At 44.2% G+C, this 15,608-nt stretch overlaps 1 protein-coding gene across 8 annotated transcripts in view; it reads left to right on the top strand.

Moving 5' to 3' along the window:
• Positions 1 to 268: 268 nt before the first annotated feature.
• Parp8 (poly (ADP-ribose) polymerase family, member 8) overlaps positions 269 to 15,608 on the top strand; it is a 175,178-nt gene continuing 159,838 nt past the window's right edge. For 2 of the 8 annotated variants that reach the window (XM_006517720.2, XM_030247321.1), the window contains exons 1-2: positions 273 to 1,112; positions 2,059 to 2,113. Coding sequence is in view for 5 of the 8 variants with exons in the window: in XM_011244680.3 (XP_011242982.1) it covers positions 1,661 to 1,988; positions 2,059 to 2,113 (383 nt within the window). In the remaining 3 variants the exon portion in view is untranslated. Of the gene's footprint in view, positions 1,113 to 1,312; positions 1,989 to 2,058; positions 2,114 to 15,608 lie in introns of those variants that run through there. The other 6 variants (XM_006517719.4, NM_001081009.2, XM_030247322.1 and 3 more) reach the window with 6 other exon arrangements.

Here is a 15,608-nt window from a genome sequence, read left to right as displayed (position 1 = left end):
GAGAAGCAAAAGCAAAGCAAAACAATAAAAGAACCCCCATCACCTCACCACCAAAAAAGAAGGCAATAAGGAAATGGGAGAGTCCTCCTAGAGTGATCTCCAGCCTTTCTCCCTTTGCCTGATGTGATTACAAGGAAAGACTTGTTCACTTTATTTTTAATTCGTAAAGATTTTTTTTTCTTTTCCCCCTCTTTCTTCCTCCCAGCCACTCCGGCTTGGGTTTCCATATGACTCATAATTCCTTCTGAAAGTGGAGTCGAATTCATAAAAGTGGTGGAAAGAGGAGGGGTGGTGGTGGTGGTGCGGGAGAGGCTGGGAGCTCCAGGGAGTCTTCACTACCTACACTGTCACTCAGCTCCCGGCTCGAGTGGCAGTCGGGGGTGGGGAAATCCAGCCTGCGCGGATGGCGGATACTATTAAAGCCCCAGCGGCGCGCAGCCGGGCCCGGTGACCCGCGGCGGGTGCGGGAGGGTCTGCGGCTGGCGGGCGGCGCTGCAGCAGCCTGGGCACGGCCGCCGCCCGCGGGCGCGAGTGTGCGCGGGTGTGGGAAGGCCGGCGTGCGGGCCGCGAGGGGTGTGCGCGCGTGAGTCGGAGCGGGGCTCGCCCCTCTCCGGCGCCTGCCGCTCCACAGCTGCCGATCGCTCTCCAGCGGTCCCCGGCCCCCTTCGGGCCCCTCGTTTTCCTACGGCCGTCAGTCCGGGCGGGGGTGGGGGGGGAGGGAGAAAGTGAGACTCCGTGTCATCACCATCCATTGTCAGAACAGGAGGAAATTGGAATCCAGCAGCGGCGAGCAGCAGCTGGGCGGTCACATCTGGGAATGCAAAGCCGACCTCCTCCTCCTCCTCCTCCTCCACCTCCTCCTCCTCTCTCACCCGGGATCACTTCCGAAACCACTTCGCCTTCAGCCCCTGCCTCGGCCAGAGGTTTCATTTTTAACTGAATATTTACGAAAGCTGGAAGCGTGCGAGGGGGGTGGGGTGGAGTGGAAATAGCGGCTGCTTCTTTTCCAGGGATTTATTTAATGGGGATGTGTTCAAGGCAAGAGAGAATTCAGAAGGATATCGACGTCGTGATCCAGAAGTCAAGAGCCGAGAAAGACTGCCTGTTTGCAGGTGAGTTCTTGCCTCTCGGATCCTGGGACCAGGAGTCAGCCTCCCCTCTGTCTACCCCCATTGCCCAGATTTCTGACCGCGACGCGTGTAGCTTGGGAGTGTGGGGCGGCAAGTCCCCATTCCGGGTGCATTTGGAAATAGCTGCAGCGGCGTGAGCTGAAACCCAAAGAGGAGGGGGGCACGAGCCACCCCCCTCCCCCCCAAAAAACCCCACCAGGCCAGGGCAGTCTCCGGCTCCTGGGGCAGGACCCGCGCGATCAGAGTGCAGGGGCCGGGCGCTGGGTTCCAGCCATTGGCGGTGCCCAGAGCATCCGAGCTTTGCCTCCCGGCTTCGGCAGCCGTGGCCGAGCGGGGCGGGCTAGAGCCCGGCGGCTTTGCGCCATCGGCCGAGCGGCGGCGGCCGGGAAGGGACCGGCTGCGCTGCGCTGCGCTGCGCTGCTCCCGCCAGGCGCCGAGGCCCCGGGAGAAGGCAGCGCTGGGCCGAGCTCCCGCCCCCTCCGCTGCACCCGCTCCTCGGCGAGCGCGCAGGACACCGCCCCGGGGAAGGGATGGATGGATTCCCGGGGTTCCCGAGCTACGCAGGCCCAACCTGGGGGTCGCTTTGCGTCCATCTTTGCTCCCCGTCCTCCCACCCCCCCATCCAAGGCCGAGGGCAGTTCGGGCTTCGCAGCCCGAAGCCTGCCAGGGGCTGCTTCCGGCTGCTTGGCTGGGAATTTCCCGCTGTTGCCATGGCACCCGGCACTTGTTGCGGGGGGCGGCCTCCCGCTGCACCCCACGGGGTGCTCCGCATCCCCTCCTGCACCACCCTGCTGGCGGCCCCTAGCTCTCCAGCCTTTGCTTCCCTCCCCATCGGGCCTCCTAGGCTCACACAAAAGTGTAGGTTCAAGACAGAATTGGGGTTAAAAACAACACATGGGGTGGCTTATAACACGACTTTCCGTTTCAGATTTCAGATACTCAGACTCCACCTTTACTTTCACCTACGTTGGCGGCCCCAAAAGGTATTTATGTGTATAGAGTTGCTTCATTTCCTGTTCACACGCTTGTGTTTCCTTTGTTCCTGGTGTCTTCCGTGTTTGGGTATTTTTTTGCTTGTTTGTTTAATCTTGGGACTGCTATCTAGCTGCATTCCTCGCCAGTTGTCTCCCGATTTTATATAGAAGAGGGAAAATAAATATGTTTGAAGTTTTTTTTTTCTTCTTAAGCTAACAGAGGATGAGCAGAACTCCACATAGTGTTCTGCTTCAGTAGTAGATTGCTCTTTAGGCGTTCTGGATTTGACACAGGCGACACCGTGCAAAATTGGTACATTGAGCATGGAGTGAAATATGTGAAAGACATAAAAAGATGTCACAAAATAGTTTGATCGCCACCAGTGCTTATTTTGCCAACGTGTCTCTTTTTTCCATTTTCCTGAAGGTTGACATAAACACGTGGTCTTCCCAGTTCCCCAGGCGTTTTTCTTTTTTCCTCCGCAAAGGAGTGGTTATTTTGGTTTTCACATTTAGTTGTAGAAAAGATTTTGGAGAGTTATATGAAGCTGGCGTGGATGGCTTTTCCTTTGGGGGAAGAGATGCATATTTTAGTAGTCAATTGTCAGGGCTTTGATGCAGCTCAAAGGCAATTTTGAACGGAGGAAGAAGAATTTGCATCAAAAGTTTCTACACCTTGCTTTCTTCATTTTTGTGGTTTGGGTTTTCTTTATCCAATTGCTTTTAGAGACAACTGGTTTAAAAGAGCTGGGGCTACTGACTTAGTCTGTGGAGACTCTTCACCCTAGTGCTGTTGTTAGGAGTCCACATTCAAAATAGCTTGACCACCTTCCAAAATATCTCTTAGCTAATGAAAATATTTATGAATATGGAAATGGCAAAGAAGCTCTGGTCTGTAAATATCTTTTTAAATGTGTACCCTTAAAATACTTAGAGTTTATGTTGCGTCATTTATCTCATAATAAAATTTTAGAATGGTTATCCTATACCCAAATAAAGTCCCAGGATTGGCCTCACGTTGATTGACTAGTTGAGAATGTATCAGTGAATTATTAAGCTTCATTGCCTTTTGGGGGAGAGAATAAATTACATTATTTCTTAATTTCTGAGAGTACCATCATTTTTGTAATTATGGATCAAATTAAATTAGAGGGTGTTTGATTAAATTAACACTGCTGCTACACTTAATATCCGAAGGACATTATCATATGACGGATGTCCTCTTGGATAACTATAAGGGCTAAAACATTCTTTGTGTCAATTGAAATAATTCCCAGGCAGTTAGGTGGAGTCAGTTGTCCCCTTCCTTTAGTGGATTGCGGGGATAGGGATATCCTAAGTGGGCTTTTCTTTGAGGTAGGTAGGTGTGTGTGTGTGTGTGTGTGTGTGTGTGTATCTTTCCTCTAGCCTAGCCTGGCCTAGAACTCACAGTAGTTCTCCTGCCTCAGCCTTCCAGGTGCTCTGATTTCTAGTAAGACAGTTGTGGTCTCAGTGTCTGTACCAGGAGGGGCACACAATGACTTTAGTTGCTTACATCTGTTAGATGCTGCAGTTAAGATTTTTTTTTTTAATTGGCAATTCCTGAGCTGGAGGTGGAGAAGTTATGAATGTCTCCAGGATCACGTCTAAGGTGTTGGGATGAATAATTAACTAATTAAGATAACATCAGTTTTCCCTGTAGGAACAAGTACCATGACTACTTTTAAAGTGAGAAATACTTCCTTTGCTATGTCATTCTATTATGAGGTGATGTTTTTCTGTTGTGCCTATTTAAGTATCTGGAGCTTGTGTGTATAATAGGGAAAGAAAATTGGTAGAGCTCTGTGATTGCCTTGTTTTCTCTGAGGCTGGTTCTACAGCACAACAAATATACAGTTGTTTAATACAGGACAATAAGAAATCTATTTTTTATTTGTATAGTGGGGCAGAGAGTTTCTCAGAAATACATTGCTTTCATTAGCCATATTAGAGACCCACAGTTATTATCCACTTCCCAACCCGACATAGAGACCAAGTGTTTATAATTAAAATAGCTTTGCTGGATTCTGATTTATTTATGTATTTTAAAAATTGATTTTGATCCAGTCCCACTGTAATCCTGGCTGGCCTGGGATTCACTGTAAAGGTCACTCTGGCTTTGGACTTGGTGTTTGTCCTGCGTTTGCCTCCTGAGTGTTGGAGTTGCAGACGTGACCAACTACACCAGCTCTGTCTCGATTTATTGTGCTTATCATCTTATAGTACTGGATTAGTGTTGTCATGGCAAATAAATTAGACTTCTCCATTGAAGGAAGTCTTCTACAGAGAGTAGTGGGTGAATTGATTTCAGCTGCTATTTCATTTAAACCATTAGAAATATTTTTCAATTCAAGTTGTAGATAAAATTTAACATACCATTTAATCGTACCTAACACTTTCTAAGAATGACTTACATGCCCCAAACATTATAAAAGGTGATCACTCACATTACTATTAAAAGAAAGAATTCAGAACCTTCATGTTTGCTTTTGTAAACTTTATGTGTCTGTTGATAACTGGAAATGCAAAGAGCTGGTTTGATGGTTCGGCCTGAGCATTGGCCTTATACATAGGGGCAAAGTACTGGTTAGTGTTGGGCATCCTGCCTTGGTGGACCGAACTGAGGGGTGAGGATGAAGAGATACTTGGATCAAAGCTGGAAAAGTTCGTGGGGTCCCTCTCCTCACTTTCGGGTGTGTGGAGGCTCAGAGACGGTTCAATGGGCATGGCAAGGTCCCATTTATGCAGTTAACTGAGGAGTGCCAAGGTGTGAGTCCCCGTTCTGCCACAGTGCTGAGGCATGTGCTGCCTCCTGTACGTAGGCTGTTTGACCTTCCTGAGGATGCAAACAGAGTCACATAAACAGACACAGCAGACCACAGAGCTGAGCAGACACTTGTAATGTTTAATGTCTGTTGGTTGGGGGAAAGGGTGTTAAATATTGTGAACATTGCTTTTCCAGGCATCTACCCCCACTTAACATTTGTTCAATACATAATACTGTTTAACTCTCTCATTCTAGCAGTGGTCCTTTAACAGCCCCTATCCCCACCCTGAATCCCAGTGCTGCTTGATTCCAGACGTTTGCTAAGAACAGATCTCCTCTGTCCACAATTTAGAGTTCATGCAAAAAAAATCATTTTTTTTTCTAGTACACTTTTTCATGCTTCTGATCTTTTGGCATTTTCTTTTTCCTATACGAAGTAACAGGACATTCCTTAAAACCTCAAAGGACAGGAGCTCCGATTTTGCATCTTGCCTGTGGTCAGACATAGAGTTAGTGCCAGAAGAAACAGAAGGGATAAAATGTGCAGGCACCAGATAACGGGGATAGGAAAGCTGACTAAGTCTTTGGGGCCAGAGGTTATTAAAGTTCAGGGCAGAATGGAGTGCAGTCAGGAGTGATTGCCTGACTGCAGATTGCTCTGGGAATTCCCTGAACTTTTAACCATGGAAAGATTGTGACAAATAAAACATATGTAAGAACTTCCGTAAGAACTTCCGGTTGTTAGAAGTTTCGAATGGGCTGGTGAAGTGGTGAAGCTGGTAAAGGCACCTGTCACCAAGCCTGATGACTTGACTTGACTTGACTTCAGTCCCTGCACCCACCTGTCCCCTGAAAGTGTCCTTCCAGCATCTCCTGGCTTGTACCTGAGCAGGTGTGCGTGCACAGGTGCAGAAAAAAATAAGTTAAAATATTTAGAGAACAAGACATGCAGAGGAAGAAGAAGAAGGAGGAGGAGGACACCAAGGAGTTCCTCTGACTTCTGTTAATGTATTAGTTTATGCTCTTAGAATATTTTTATATATATATAAAATGCACACATCCAAAGACTGGATTACATTCTTCTGAGAGGTCCCATTTCTTTTGTGTGTCGTCTGTGGGACTGAACACAGCATCTCCGTGCTGGGCGAGCATCCTACCACTCGCCTGCATCCCTCCCCTTCTTTTAATTCTCCATATTAGTGTTTCACTGTGCAGGCTAGACTTGAACTCACTCTATAGCACCAACTAGTCTGGCCCTTGTGCTATTCCTGCCTCAGCTCCCAGAGGAGCAGACATCACAACCTTGGGTCACTGGTGCTGGCTGAGAGGTCACGGTTTAGAACGTAATTAGTGCTTTTCCTTTAGAAAGGATGTGAACATAATGAAATGTTCGTTAAATGGAGGTATTTCCAGTCAAAAAGTATGACGGCATCTTAGGGATTATAATATTTAAACGGAGTATATGCTATACCTAAAATATCAACACCTGGGAGTCTGAAGTAGAATTATAAGTTCCAGGCCAGTCTGTCATATGTATTGAAACCCCACCTTTAAAAAAATCTAGTACTTATATCAGAAATTATGAAATTCAAAGTGTTGTATCCAGCAGAAGTTGTGAATTCGCCTGTCTATGTGTAGCCCCAGTTTATGGGTAATTCTCCTTCATGACATCATCACAGGTGGATTGACATCTTTTGGAGCATAATTCCTTATCCAGGGATATGTTTTGGAGTATTGTGCAATAGCAGTAGTGCACCTTGGAGCTCCTGCTACCTCCTGTTTCTCAGTATGTTCTGCTTGGGTCCTTCCTTCTATACTTTGTCCTTCATCCTTTTATCTTCGAATCCCTATGTATTATTCAATGTTGAGATGCTTGCTAAGACAACATTTTCATCTCAGAAATCTTTCCTTGGAACCATTCCCTCTAAGGTCCTGCTAGATGTTTCTAAAGCCATGCCATAATACACAGATGCATTCTACCTATGAAGGGGGTTATGTCTTCATCCATCCACAATACGAGGAGATTACAGTAGGTTGATATGCATCTGTAATGCGTGACCTTCCCCACACCCTGGTTTACCAACACAGCACACTGCTAAGAGTGGCTTCCCCTTATGATGGAAGGGCTGAGTGGAAGTCTCTGAGCATCACAAGAATGTATCTGATATCTTGAGGGCTAATCTTGGAAAAGATAGAAATTGAAAAAAATAAAGGAAGTTTCCTGCTTGAGTGTGTATTGGCTTTGCATTGTTAAAAAGTGGAAAGCTTAGGTTAAAACTTGCTACATTAGGGGCTGTCCGTTGTAATTCATTGCTTGCCTATGTACCTTTGTAAGCATTTTAGAAAAGGAACTTTCTCACTGTGGTTTCCCTTGCACCTCGAGCACTGTCTTGTACACTGTTTTTACCCATAAGTAGATGTTTTAAGAATTATGAAATGAATGCTAAAAAAACCTGGCAGGCAAGAAGGAATTCTCTAACTTAAATGTCCAAATATGGAGATACTTGAACACTCCGAAGAGCCCTCACTCTGGTGATACCACATGTAATGTAATTGCATATGACTCCAATGAGGAAAAAGGTTGCCTGGCCAAGTTACAACTTCTGTTTTCTGCCTCTTACATTCAAGTTTCTTTGGGTGTGCGTGTGTGGAGTGTGTGCGTGTGCATCTGCGTGTGCGTGTGACAAACACATAGTGCCATTGTTTAAGATAATACTCCAGTTATTTGGTAGACTAGAAATTTGAACTCTTAGTCCAATTTAAAAAAAATGCAAGAGTCTGGTCACCAAACCTTCAAGAAGGTCTAAGCCACCCGAGTGTTAATTTCATATACACGGGTGGGTGGCTTTAGGGAGAGACAGTCTATACAGTTGCAAAAGGGCATTTGTTTTCTTTGGATTTCATTAGTAGCAAAGTACCTAGCCTTTTCATATATGTAGATTTAGTGTGTGGATGTGTGGGTGGGTGTTCGTGTCATGAACATGATGTGACTCACGTGTGGAGGTCAGAGGATCACCTTTGGCAGTCTGTTCTTCCCTTCCACCACGTGGGTTCTGAGCATAGAACTCAGGCTGCCAGGGTTAGCAGCAGATGCCTTCACCTACTGAGCCATCCTGCCAGCCCTGGACTTCCTTGGAAAGGAGAGTGTATATAACAAGCACATGGGTTAGGAATCTGAATCTGAAGGGTGAATGAGGTGATCCAATCCTTTTAAAAAAGGTTCAGTTTTTATTGTTTAGGAGGTTTTAAGTGCTCAATATAGAAATCCTGGAATATGTAGTTATTTGAACCATCAAATGCCCCTCAGAAGAATGATCACTTTTTTTAAAATAGAAAATTAACACGTTTCTTTTGGCAGCAGGGTCTTCCTTACCATGATTTAGTATTACATTAGTTATTATCCAAAAAAAAAAAAAAAACCCCTTGGCTTCTTAAAAGTGTCTTACTTGAAGTGTGAAGGCTACCTCAGATGCTGGAATGGCCAGAGAAGGGAGTGTGAAGGAAACTGAATAAGTAAAAGGGGACCTGGTGATGATCCCCTCTGAACCCCGGGTGTGGGGAATTGAACCTGTGTCCCTTTTGCATGGAAAGCAAGTGCTGTACTACTGAGTACTCTTAAGTCATAGCTGCAAAGCTGGGCATGGGGATGTACACCTGCAATCCTAGCACTTGGGAAACAGAGGCAGGGGCATTTCTGCAAGTTCCAGGTGGGGCAGGTATGTAGAGAACCCGGACTTAGGAGAGACAGCAGTGGTATTGACACCCCCTCCCATCTGGTTGCTCTGTCTTATATAAGTTGAAAATATATAATGAAAAGAATTCATTATTAGATGAAATTTCAAGCCACTGACTTAAAGTAACCTGTGGTTTAGCATGAGTAAGGCTTTATTAAAGCACATATATTTAAGATATTTAACCTTTATTTTGTGGATTAAGGCAACACTGTTCATGATACTTATTTTGCTGAACGCAGTCTCAGCAGAGCGCCTACCCCTCTTCTTTCACCTTCTGTGTTTACACTGAAGCAAAGTAGTCATTCCATTGGTTACTTTACATTATAACTAAGAAATTGAGGGTAGGGCAATTTCAAATAGGTTAGCTTTGCACAAGGCAGAGGGCTATAGTTCCGTACAAGTCAATGTTTATAGAACGTAGAGGGGAATTGGTTCAATTGGCCTGACTAGAGTTGTTGGGAATATTTAGGGACAGGGAGGGCTTGCTAAGGGATGTTTTCCAGGGTCAGTATTGAAAAATCTCCTGGTTGGCAAGAGATGTTCCTGGGCACAGTGCGTAGCGTAATCGTTGGAAAGTTATGTACCTTGGCCCTGGAATGTTTAGGCAAATATTTGACTAGTCCATTTAAATTCTCCATCATTACACTGCAGCACCGAGGAAGAAAAAAAAAAAAAAACTAAGAGAAATTTTCATCAATCCTGAAAATATTTTTCAATTTGGTACCCTGATTTGCCTTCCATGGCTTGTGCTGTTATAGGGTGAATCTTGCTTTAAGATAAAGATTTAGTCAATGTATTTTAGGCAAGTACTGACAATGGGATACTTTTATTTCATTCCCAAAACACCATTTTTCCTACCCCTTGGTGAACACCCTTAGGAAATAGGATAATAATTATTTCTATTTTAGTATTTGAGACAAGATCTCACTTAGGAACACTGGCCAGGTCCTTAAGTAGAAATTCTCCTGGTTTAGCCTGGATTAGAGGTGTATGTCACCACAGTTGGCAAGAAGCATATTTTTAGAAATTTATTTTTGTATATGTGTGTGTACATTACCTGTTGGGCCCAGGTTCTTGTGTGGAGGAGCTCATGTGTTGGGGTGCATATGTGGGATGTCAGAGTCAACCTCAGGCTCTTTGGTTCTCAGCCCCCACCTTCCTTGAGACCTTGTCTCCTGGCTGATTTTCCAGTGTAAATGCCAGTCTGACGGGCCTTTCAGCTTCCAGTTAGATTGTCCTTTCCCTACCTCCCATCTCCCCAGAGGAGTATTGGGATTGCAAACACATGCCACCACATTCAGCTTTTCCCTGGGTTCCAGGGATCTGCACCCAGGCCGCCAGGCTCTACCCACTGAACCACCTGTCCTGCCCCTTACTTTGGTGCTGTAATTTAGGTTTCCTCTAAGACATAGCTCCTTAAATGCTTGGTGCCACCACCCGCTCACGTTCGACAACATCTCCATCCCAGTTCAGCACGTCAAAACAAACCATTTCCCCTTTCGAACAAGCTTCATTCTCTGGCCCTTTTCCTGGGCAAAATCCTATCTGAGTGAGGGACGGGAGTTGGAGTCTCAGGCTTCACAGATCCAGCTGTCCCTTCCTGATGTCTTATATACCCCCCCCCCCCACCTCTACCACACACACACTTCGGAACTGCTCTTGTCACCAGTATCCTCCCAGCATTTATGTCATGCCCTGTTGACCTCAGCTTAGACTACTAGTACTTTAATAAAGTGTCCTTTAAGGTCCTCATTATTATATTCTAACCCATTCAATTTTCTTAACAGTGGATTTAAATAATAATAATAATATTATTATTTTTATTTTTAAAGATAAAATGTTGCTGTGTAACTCCAGCCTGGAACTTGCTATATAACACAGGCTAGTCTGGAATGTGGGGCTGTCCTGCTGGGATTGCAGGCATGCACCACCATACCCAGCTTCCTTAAGTGTTTCCACAAGCACAGATGGAACCATGCATGTCTGTTCAGTGCCTTTCAAATGTCACAATCATTTTTTCCCCCATCAACCTTAAATTTCTGGTTTGGCTTTCAGGAAGCGCTTTCTAAATCCACCCCTATTCGGAACATCCGAATAGGCTTCTAAATACTGGCTTTCTTTTCTCTGTTTACTGACTGCCATCTCTCCACTGAACAGCAGTTTGATTAATTTAGCATGCAGGTGTTCAAAGCCGATCAATAGTAAGAAATCCTACTTGTACAGCGTAGTTGGTTTGGGTACCACTGAGGTTGTGGATCTTAGTATCATAGAGTCAAGCTCACTTGTGTTTTCCAAGTGCTGTGTTCACTCATTCAAACGTGTAGTGTATGTAGAGGTGGGTAGGACAGGGTGAAAACCAGAAGACAGGACACAGTGTGTTAGGATAAGAGAGCACGTGGATTAACACCTTCTGTTGCTGGCTACTGGTAAACCCCAGCCATAAGAGTCTTGCAGGTCTTATCTGAGTATTGGTGAGAGGGAGTCTGGTTGGGGTACTGAATACAGGACGACAGGGCCTTCCAAGATGGCACAGTAATAGAGCACCTTCCTTCCATGCACAAGGCCCTGAGTTCCGTCCCAGCTCCGTCATCTAAACAGAGGATGGCAAATGGCTCCATGCTCAGTTTAACAGGGAGGGATGTGCTGAAGCCCGCAGAAGTCAGGCCAGGTCTCTGTACAGAGCCGGCAGGACTGCAAGCCACGTTGATGTCCCCACACCTTTAAAGTGGGGGCTGAAGGATGAATCTCCAGCCAATGCCAGAGTGCTCGGTTGAAGCTTATGTTGGCCGCTTATGCTAGTGGAGTGTGCTGGGCCCCTATAGGTATTCTGCTGTCCCAGTGCTCAGGAAGCTGAGGCAGAATGTTACCAAGTTCTAGCCCAGTCTTCCTGGGGTGCATATAGCACATTCAACCTAGCTCAGCTGCGTAGCAAGACCTCGTCAAAAACAAAACAAAACAAAACAAAACAAACAACCTAAAACAGAAAGCAACAACCAACCACCACCACCAAAACCAAAGCTCACCAACCTCCATCACTGTTTTATTTTTGCTCAACCTGAAGAGGCTCTTATTTGAGAATCATTGATCAAATTATTGGGGTTGAAATGTGGACCCCGAGGCACAGAAATGACTATATTTCCTGGCCTTTCATACTTAGGAAGAAAGATATTGGAAACACACAGAAAACAAGGCCAAGATCAGACATCAAGTATACAGCCTCAACTGGCTTAATTAGAAGTCAAAACCATAACAAGGCAAAATGGTCCCAGAGAGATACATCAATATTTCGTTCAGACACTATCATTCCAGTGCCACTTAGTGTGCCTAGATACAGTGAATATAATATATATATATATATAATGTTCCTTCATGCCAGAGTGATATTATTTCCTATATCCTATGAAAGCATTCCCCAAACCGTTTTATTAGATCTTAGGGCTGTGGCCAGATGTGTCAGGGAAATGCTCCATTGGCTGCTATTGAGCTGTTTTAATGTTAGAGTCTCAGAGTCTTTTGTATACTGGTGCTCATTACATATATCCAGGAGATGAATGAAGTTTTCAGGGCTGCTCAGACTTACTCGATTACGGATGTAAGCTGTCTCTGGAGAGTTGTTTTCATGGAAAACACTTTGGCCAACTCTGTGTCTTATTCATTGGAAATAGTTTACCGGTAAACAACAACACTGTGCATGGAAATCGCAGATTCTTATTGAACCCTGAAGAACTTCTTTTAGCTTTTCTATTTTCTAATGAATGTCCTTTACAACAAGGAAAGTCCTGATTAAAAGGCAGCTGGTGTTTCACAGCACTAACTTTTCTGCATGTGGATTTATTTCTGTGGTCCTTCCTCCTCTTCCTGACTGCCAATGTGGGTTCTTACTCTTCTTAGTGAAGGCCTGAGGTTAGTAGGGTAATCCTTCTTGCATGATTAGCAGTCAGACTCAAGGAGGTGTTGTAGCTAGATAATGGTTCTACATTATCTCGTTATGTCCTTGAATTTCTGCTGCTGTGGCTGCTGTAGAGTGTCTTAGTGAACAGTCTGGTGGCGCATCCTTTGGAGAAATTCATGGTGGAGGAACTCTGGAATTTGTCCAGATAGTTCATTTCTTTGATAAGTTACATTGAGAGGGAAAAACCAAACCAAACCAAACCAAACCAAACCAAACCAAACCAAACCAAACCAAACCAAACCAAGAACAGCAAGAACAACAACCAAGTAACCAAGCAGCCAACCAACAAACAAATAATGAGAGAAAATATCCGACTGGCTAAAGTCATTTCCGTCATGGGAATCCCTGATACATCATCACTCTCAGCCTCCAGGTGCGAGAGCACAAGTGTAAAGTGTTTAATGTGCCCTTTTAAAAGGCAGCATCTGATAGTTATGCCTTAGGAAGTCCTGCATCACTTTTGGTGGCACTTGACTGCAGCCCAGAAGCCTCTGCTTTTAGGTGCACTGTGGTGGGCACAGGGATTGGCAGGTGTTTTGGATAGTTCCTGGTGATCATCACTGTCATTGTATAATAATTAAAAATGCTCCATGGCTTTTATAATGCAGAGAAGCCACAGGTTCATAATGATAACAGATAGTCCATTCATTTTAGGTTTCTTACTTAGATGTGCAAAATCTTAACTGAATGAATTGTGTGTGACAACCCATGAGACAGGACACACACACACACACACACACACACACACCTTAGTTTTGTTTCCTATTGTTGTAATAAAATACCCAATTAAAACAGAAAACCTTAAGGAAGGATTTATTGTGTCCCACAATTCCAGGCTACAGTCAGTAGGAACCTGAAGCAGCTAGTTACATCACAGTCAAGAGGAGAGAGAACAGATAATGCATGGCTGCGTGTATTCAGCTCACTCACTCCACTCTTACCCAGCCCAGACCCAAACCCAAGCCTAGGGGATGACGCCGCCAACAATGGGCAGGTCTTAGCACCTTAGGTAAAGTTGTCAAGGTAATCCTCCACAGTCAGACTTGTCCACAGAGTAACCTGATCTAGACACTCCGTTACCAAGACTTTCTTCCCAGGTCATCCTAGATCAGGTTAACAACTAGAAACCTAAACTAATCTCCATACCTTGTCATTGACCTATGAGCAGTCTTAAGGTATTGACGGCTGAGTCTGAATACTAAAACCTACCGGGTAAGGATGAGATAGTAATCATTTCTTATTACAACATATCACAACTAGACACTAGAGAGAAAAATACCAGCCAAAAAGCAGCTATTATTTTATTACCACCATAAAATTGAGATGATTTCTGCAATGAGCGGTCAGACGTATTTTTAGGTAACTGAGGAAAAAGTTTGACTAATTTACTGTGAGCCAAATTCTTTTCCCGTCGGGCGGAAAGCAGCCTAGCGGAGACGGTGATTTCAGTGTGTCTTAATTAGGTGATTTCACTGAGATCGCTATTCTTGGTTGGATTTGGCTTCAGACTGGTAGAACCTGGGCCAAGAAATGCTTTAAACTTATTTTTTTTTGAAATTGTACTAGTTTAATTTAAAAAATGTGTTTCATGTGTTGACTTCCTATGCCATTAGCCTAACATTTCCTGGACCTTCAGTTCTTGATGTCTGGCACATGCAGCATCCATCCTTTTCAACGGTGGGCAGTTGGCAGGGGGAAAATACCGAATTTTCGAAGGAGTTCATAAAAGTTTCTGTTTTCGAGATAAGGGAATAATTTGCAGCTTCTGAGTATGTTTTGAATATTATTCGGCTTTAATTGTATCTTTATGATCCAAAGTCAAGACTTTCCCAAACTGTACGTAAAGATTCTAAGCACAGAGAGTTTAAAAAAGACTTACTTATGTGCATGTGAGTATGTGCACTGCATGTATGTATGTGCACATTGTGCCTGTGTGTCTGGTGTCCAAAGAGGCCAGAAGAGAGTGCCAGATCCCTGGGAACTGGAGTTACAGCTGTCTAAGGGCTGCCCTATGGGTGCTGGGAACCGAACCTGGGTCCTCTACAAGAGCAGCAAATGTTCATAACTTCTGAATTCTCTCCAGCTCCAAGAATTCTTTTAATACTACTGAAGCACAGAGGTTTGTATCAAATAAATATAAAATAAATTAACTAGTTTGATGAAGTAAACATGCCTTGGCACAATGGATAGTCTGTGTTATGGTCTCAGCTAAGTACCTGGAAATCAATCCCAATTTTATATTATTAGAAATCTGCCACTGGTTATATTTCATATAAGATTATAAACTAGGCAATAAGTAATTGTTTAGTATTCTAAGAGGTATTAACAACCTTTATAAAAAATTTTTATCCTTCTGTGGGGTACCCACTGTGCCTGAGAAAAATATTAATGTGCAAGCTGGACTATCATTGAGTAACAATATATTATATAAAAAGATTCTATGTATACACAACCTTAAAACAACCTTCATTTAGTTGCATTTATTTAGTTTGGAGGCAGAGACTCCTCTGATAGCCCAGGCTTTCCTTGGATTGCTTGGGTGATCTTCCTGCCTTTTTTTTAATTCAGTGTTGGGATCCAGGGGTCACCCACATGTCTGGTTTATGAATTAATTTTCCTCTCCAAGAGCTTGCTGTGTACGATTCCATACACTTAGTGAAGAAAAACATTATTAAAATAGGTGTGGGGCTACAGGCCATAATCCCAGCACTTTGGATGTCAAGGCACTGGGGAGTAGGAGTTCAATGTTATGCTTAGCCACGTAGCAGTTCAAGGCCAGCCTGAACTACACGAAACCCTGCCCTTCTCTCAAAAGAAAGAAAAGAAAGGGAAAAACAAACAAAAAACAAAGCAAGAAAAGAAAAAAGGAAGAAAGGAAGAGAAAGTCTTATAGTAGCTTAGATAACTCTCTCTCTCTCTGTCTCTGTCTCTCTCTCTCTCTCTCTCGTGTGTGTGTGTGTGTGTGTGTGTGTGTGTGTGTGTGTGTAAATACAGTTTCATGGTTGGGTTCTGAGGATAGTTTTGGGTGCTGAC

Source organism: Mus musculus, chromosome 13, assembly GCF_000001635.26.
Source record: "Mus musculus strain C57BL/6J chromosome 13, GRCm38.p6 C57BL/6J".
NCBI classification, from domain to species: Eukaryota; Metazoa; Chordata; class Mammalia; order Rodentia; family Muridae; genus Mus; species Mus musculus.
The sequence above is the reverse complement of the archived record's forward strand: the minus strand, read 5'-3'. Positions and strand labels throughout refer to the sequence as shown.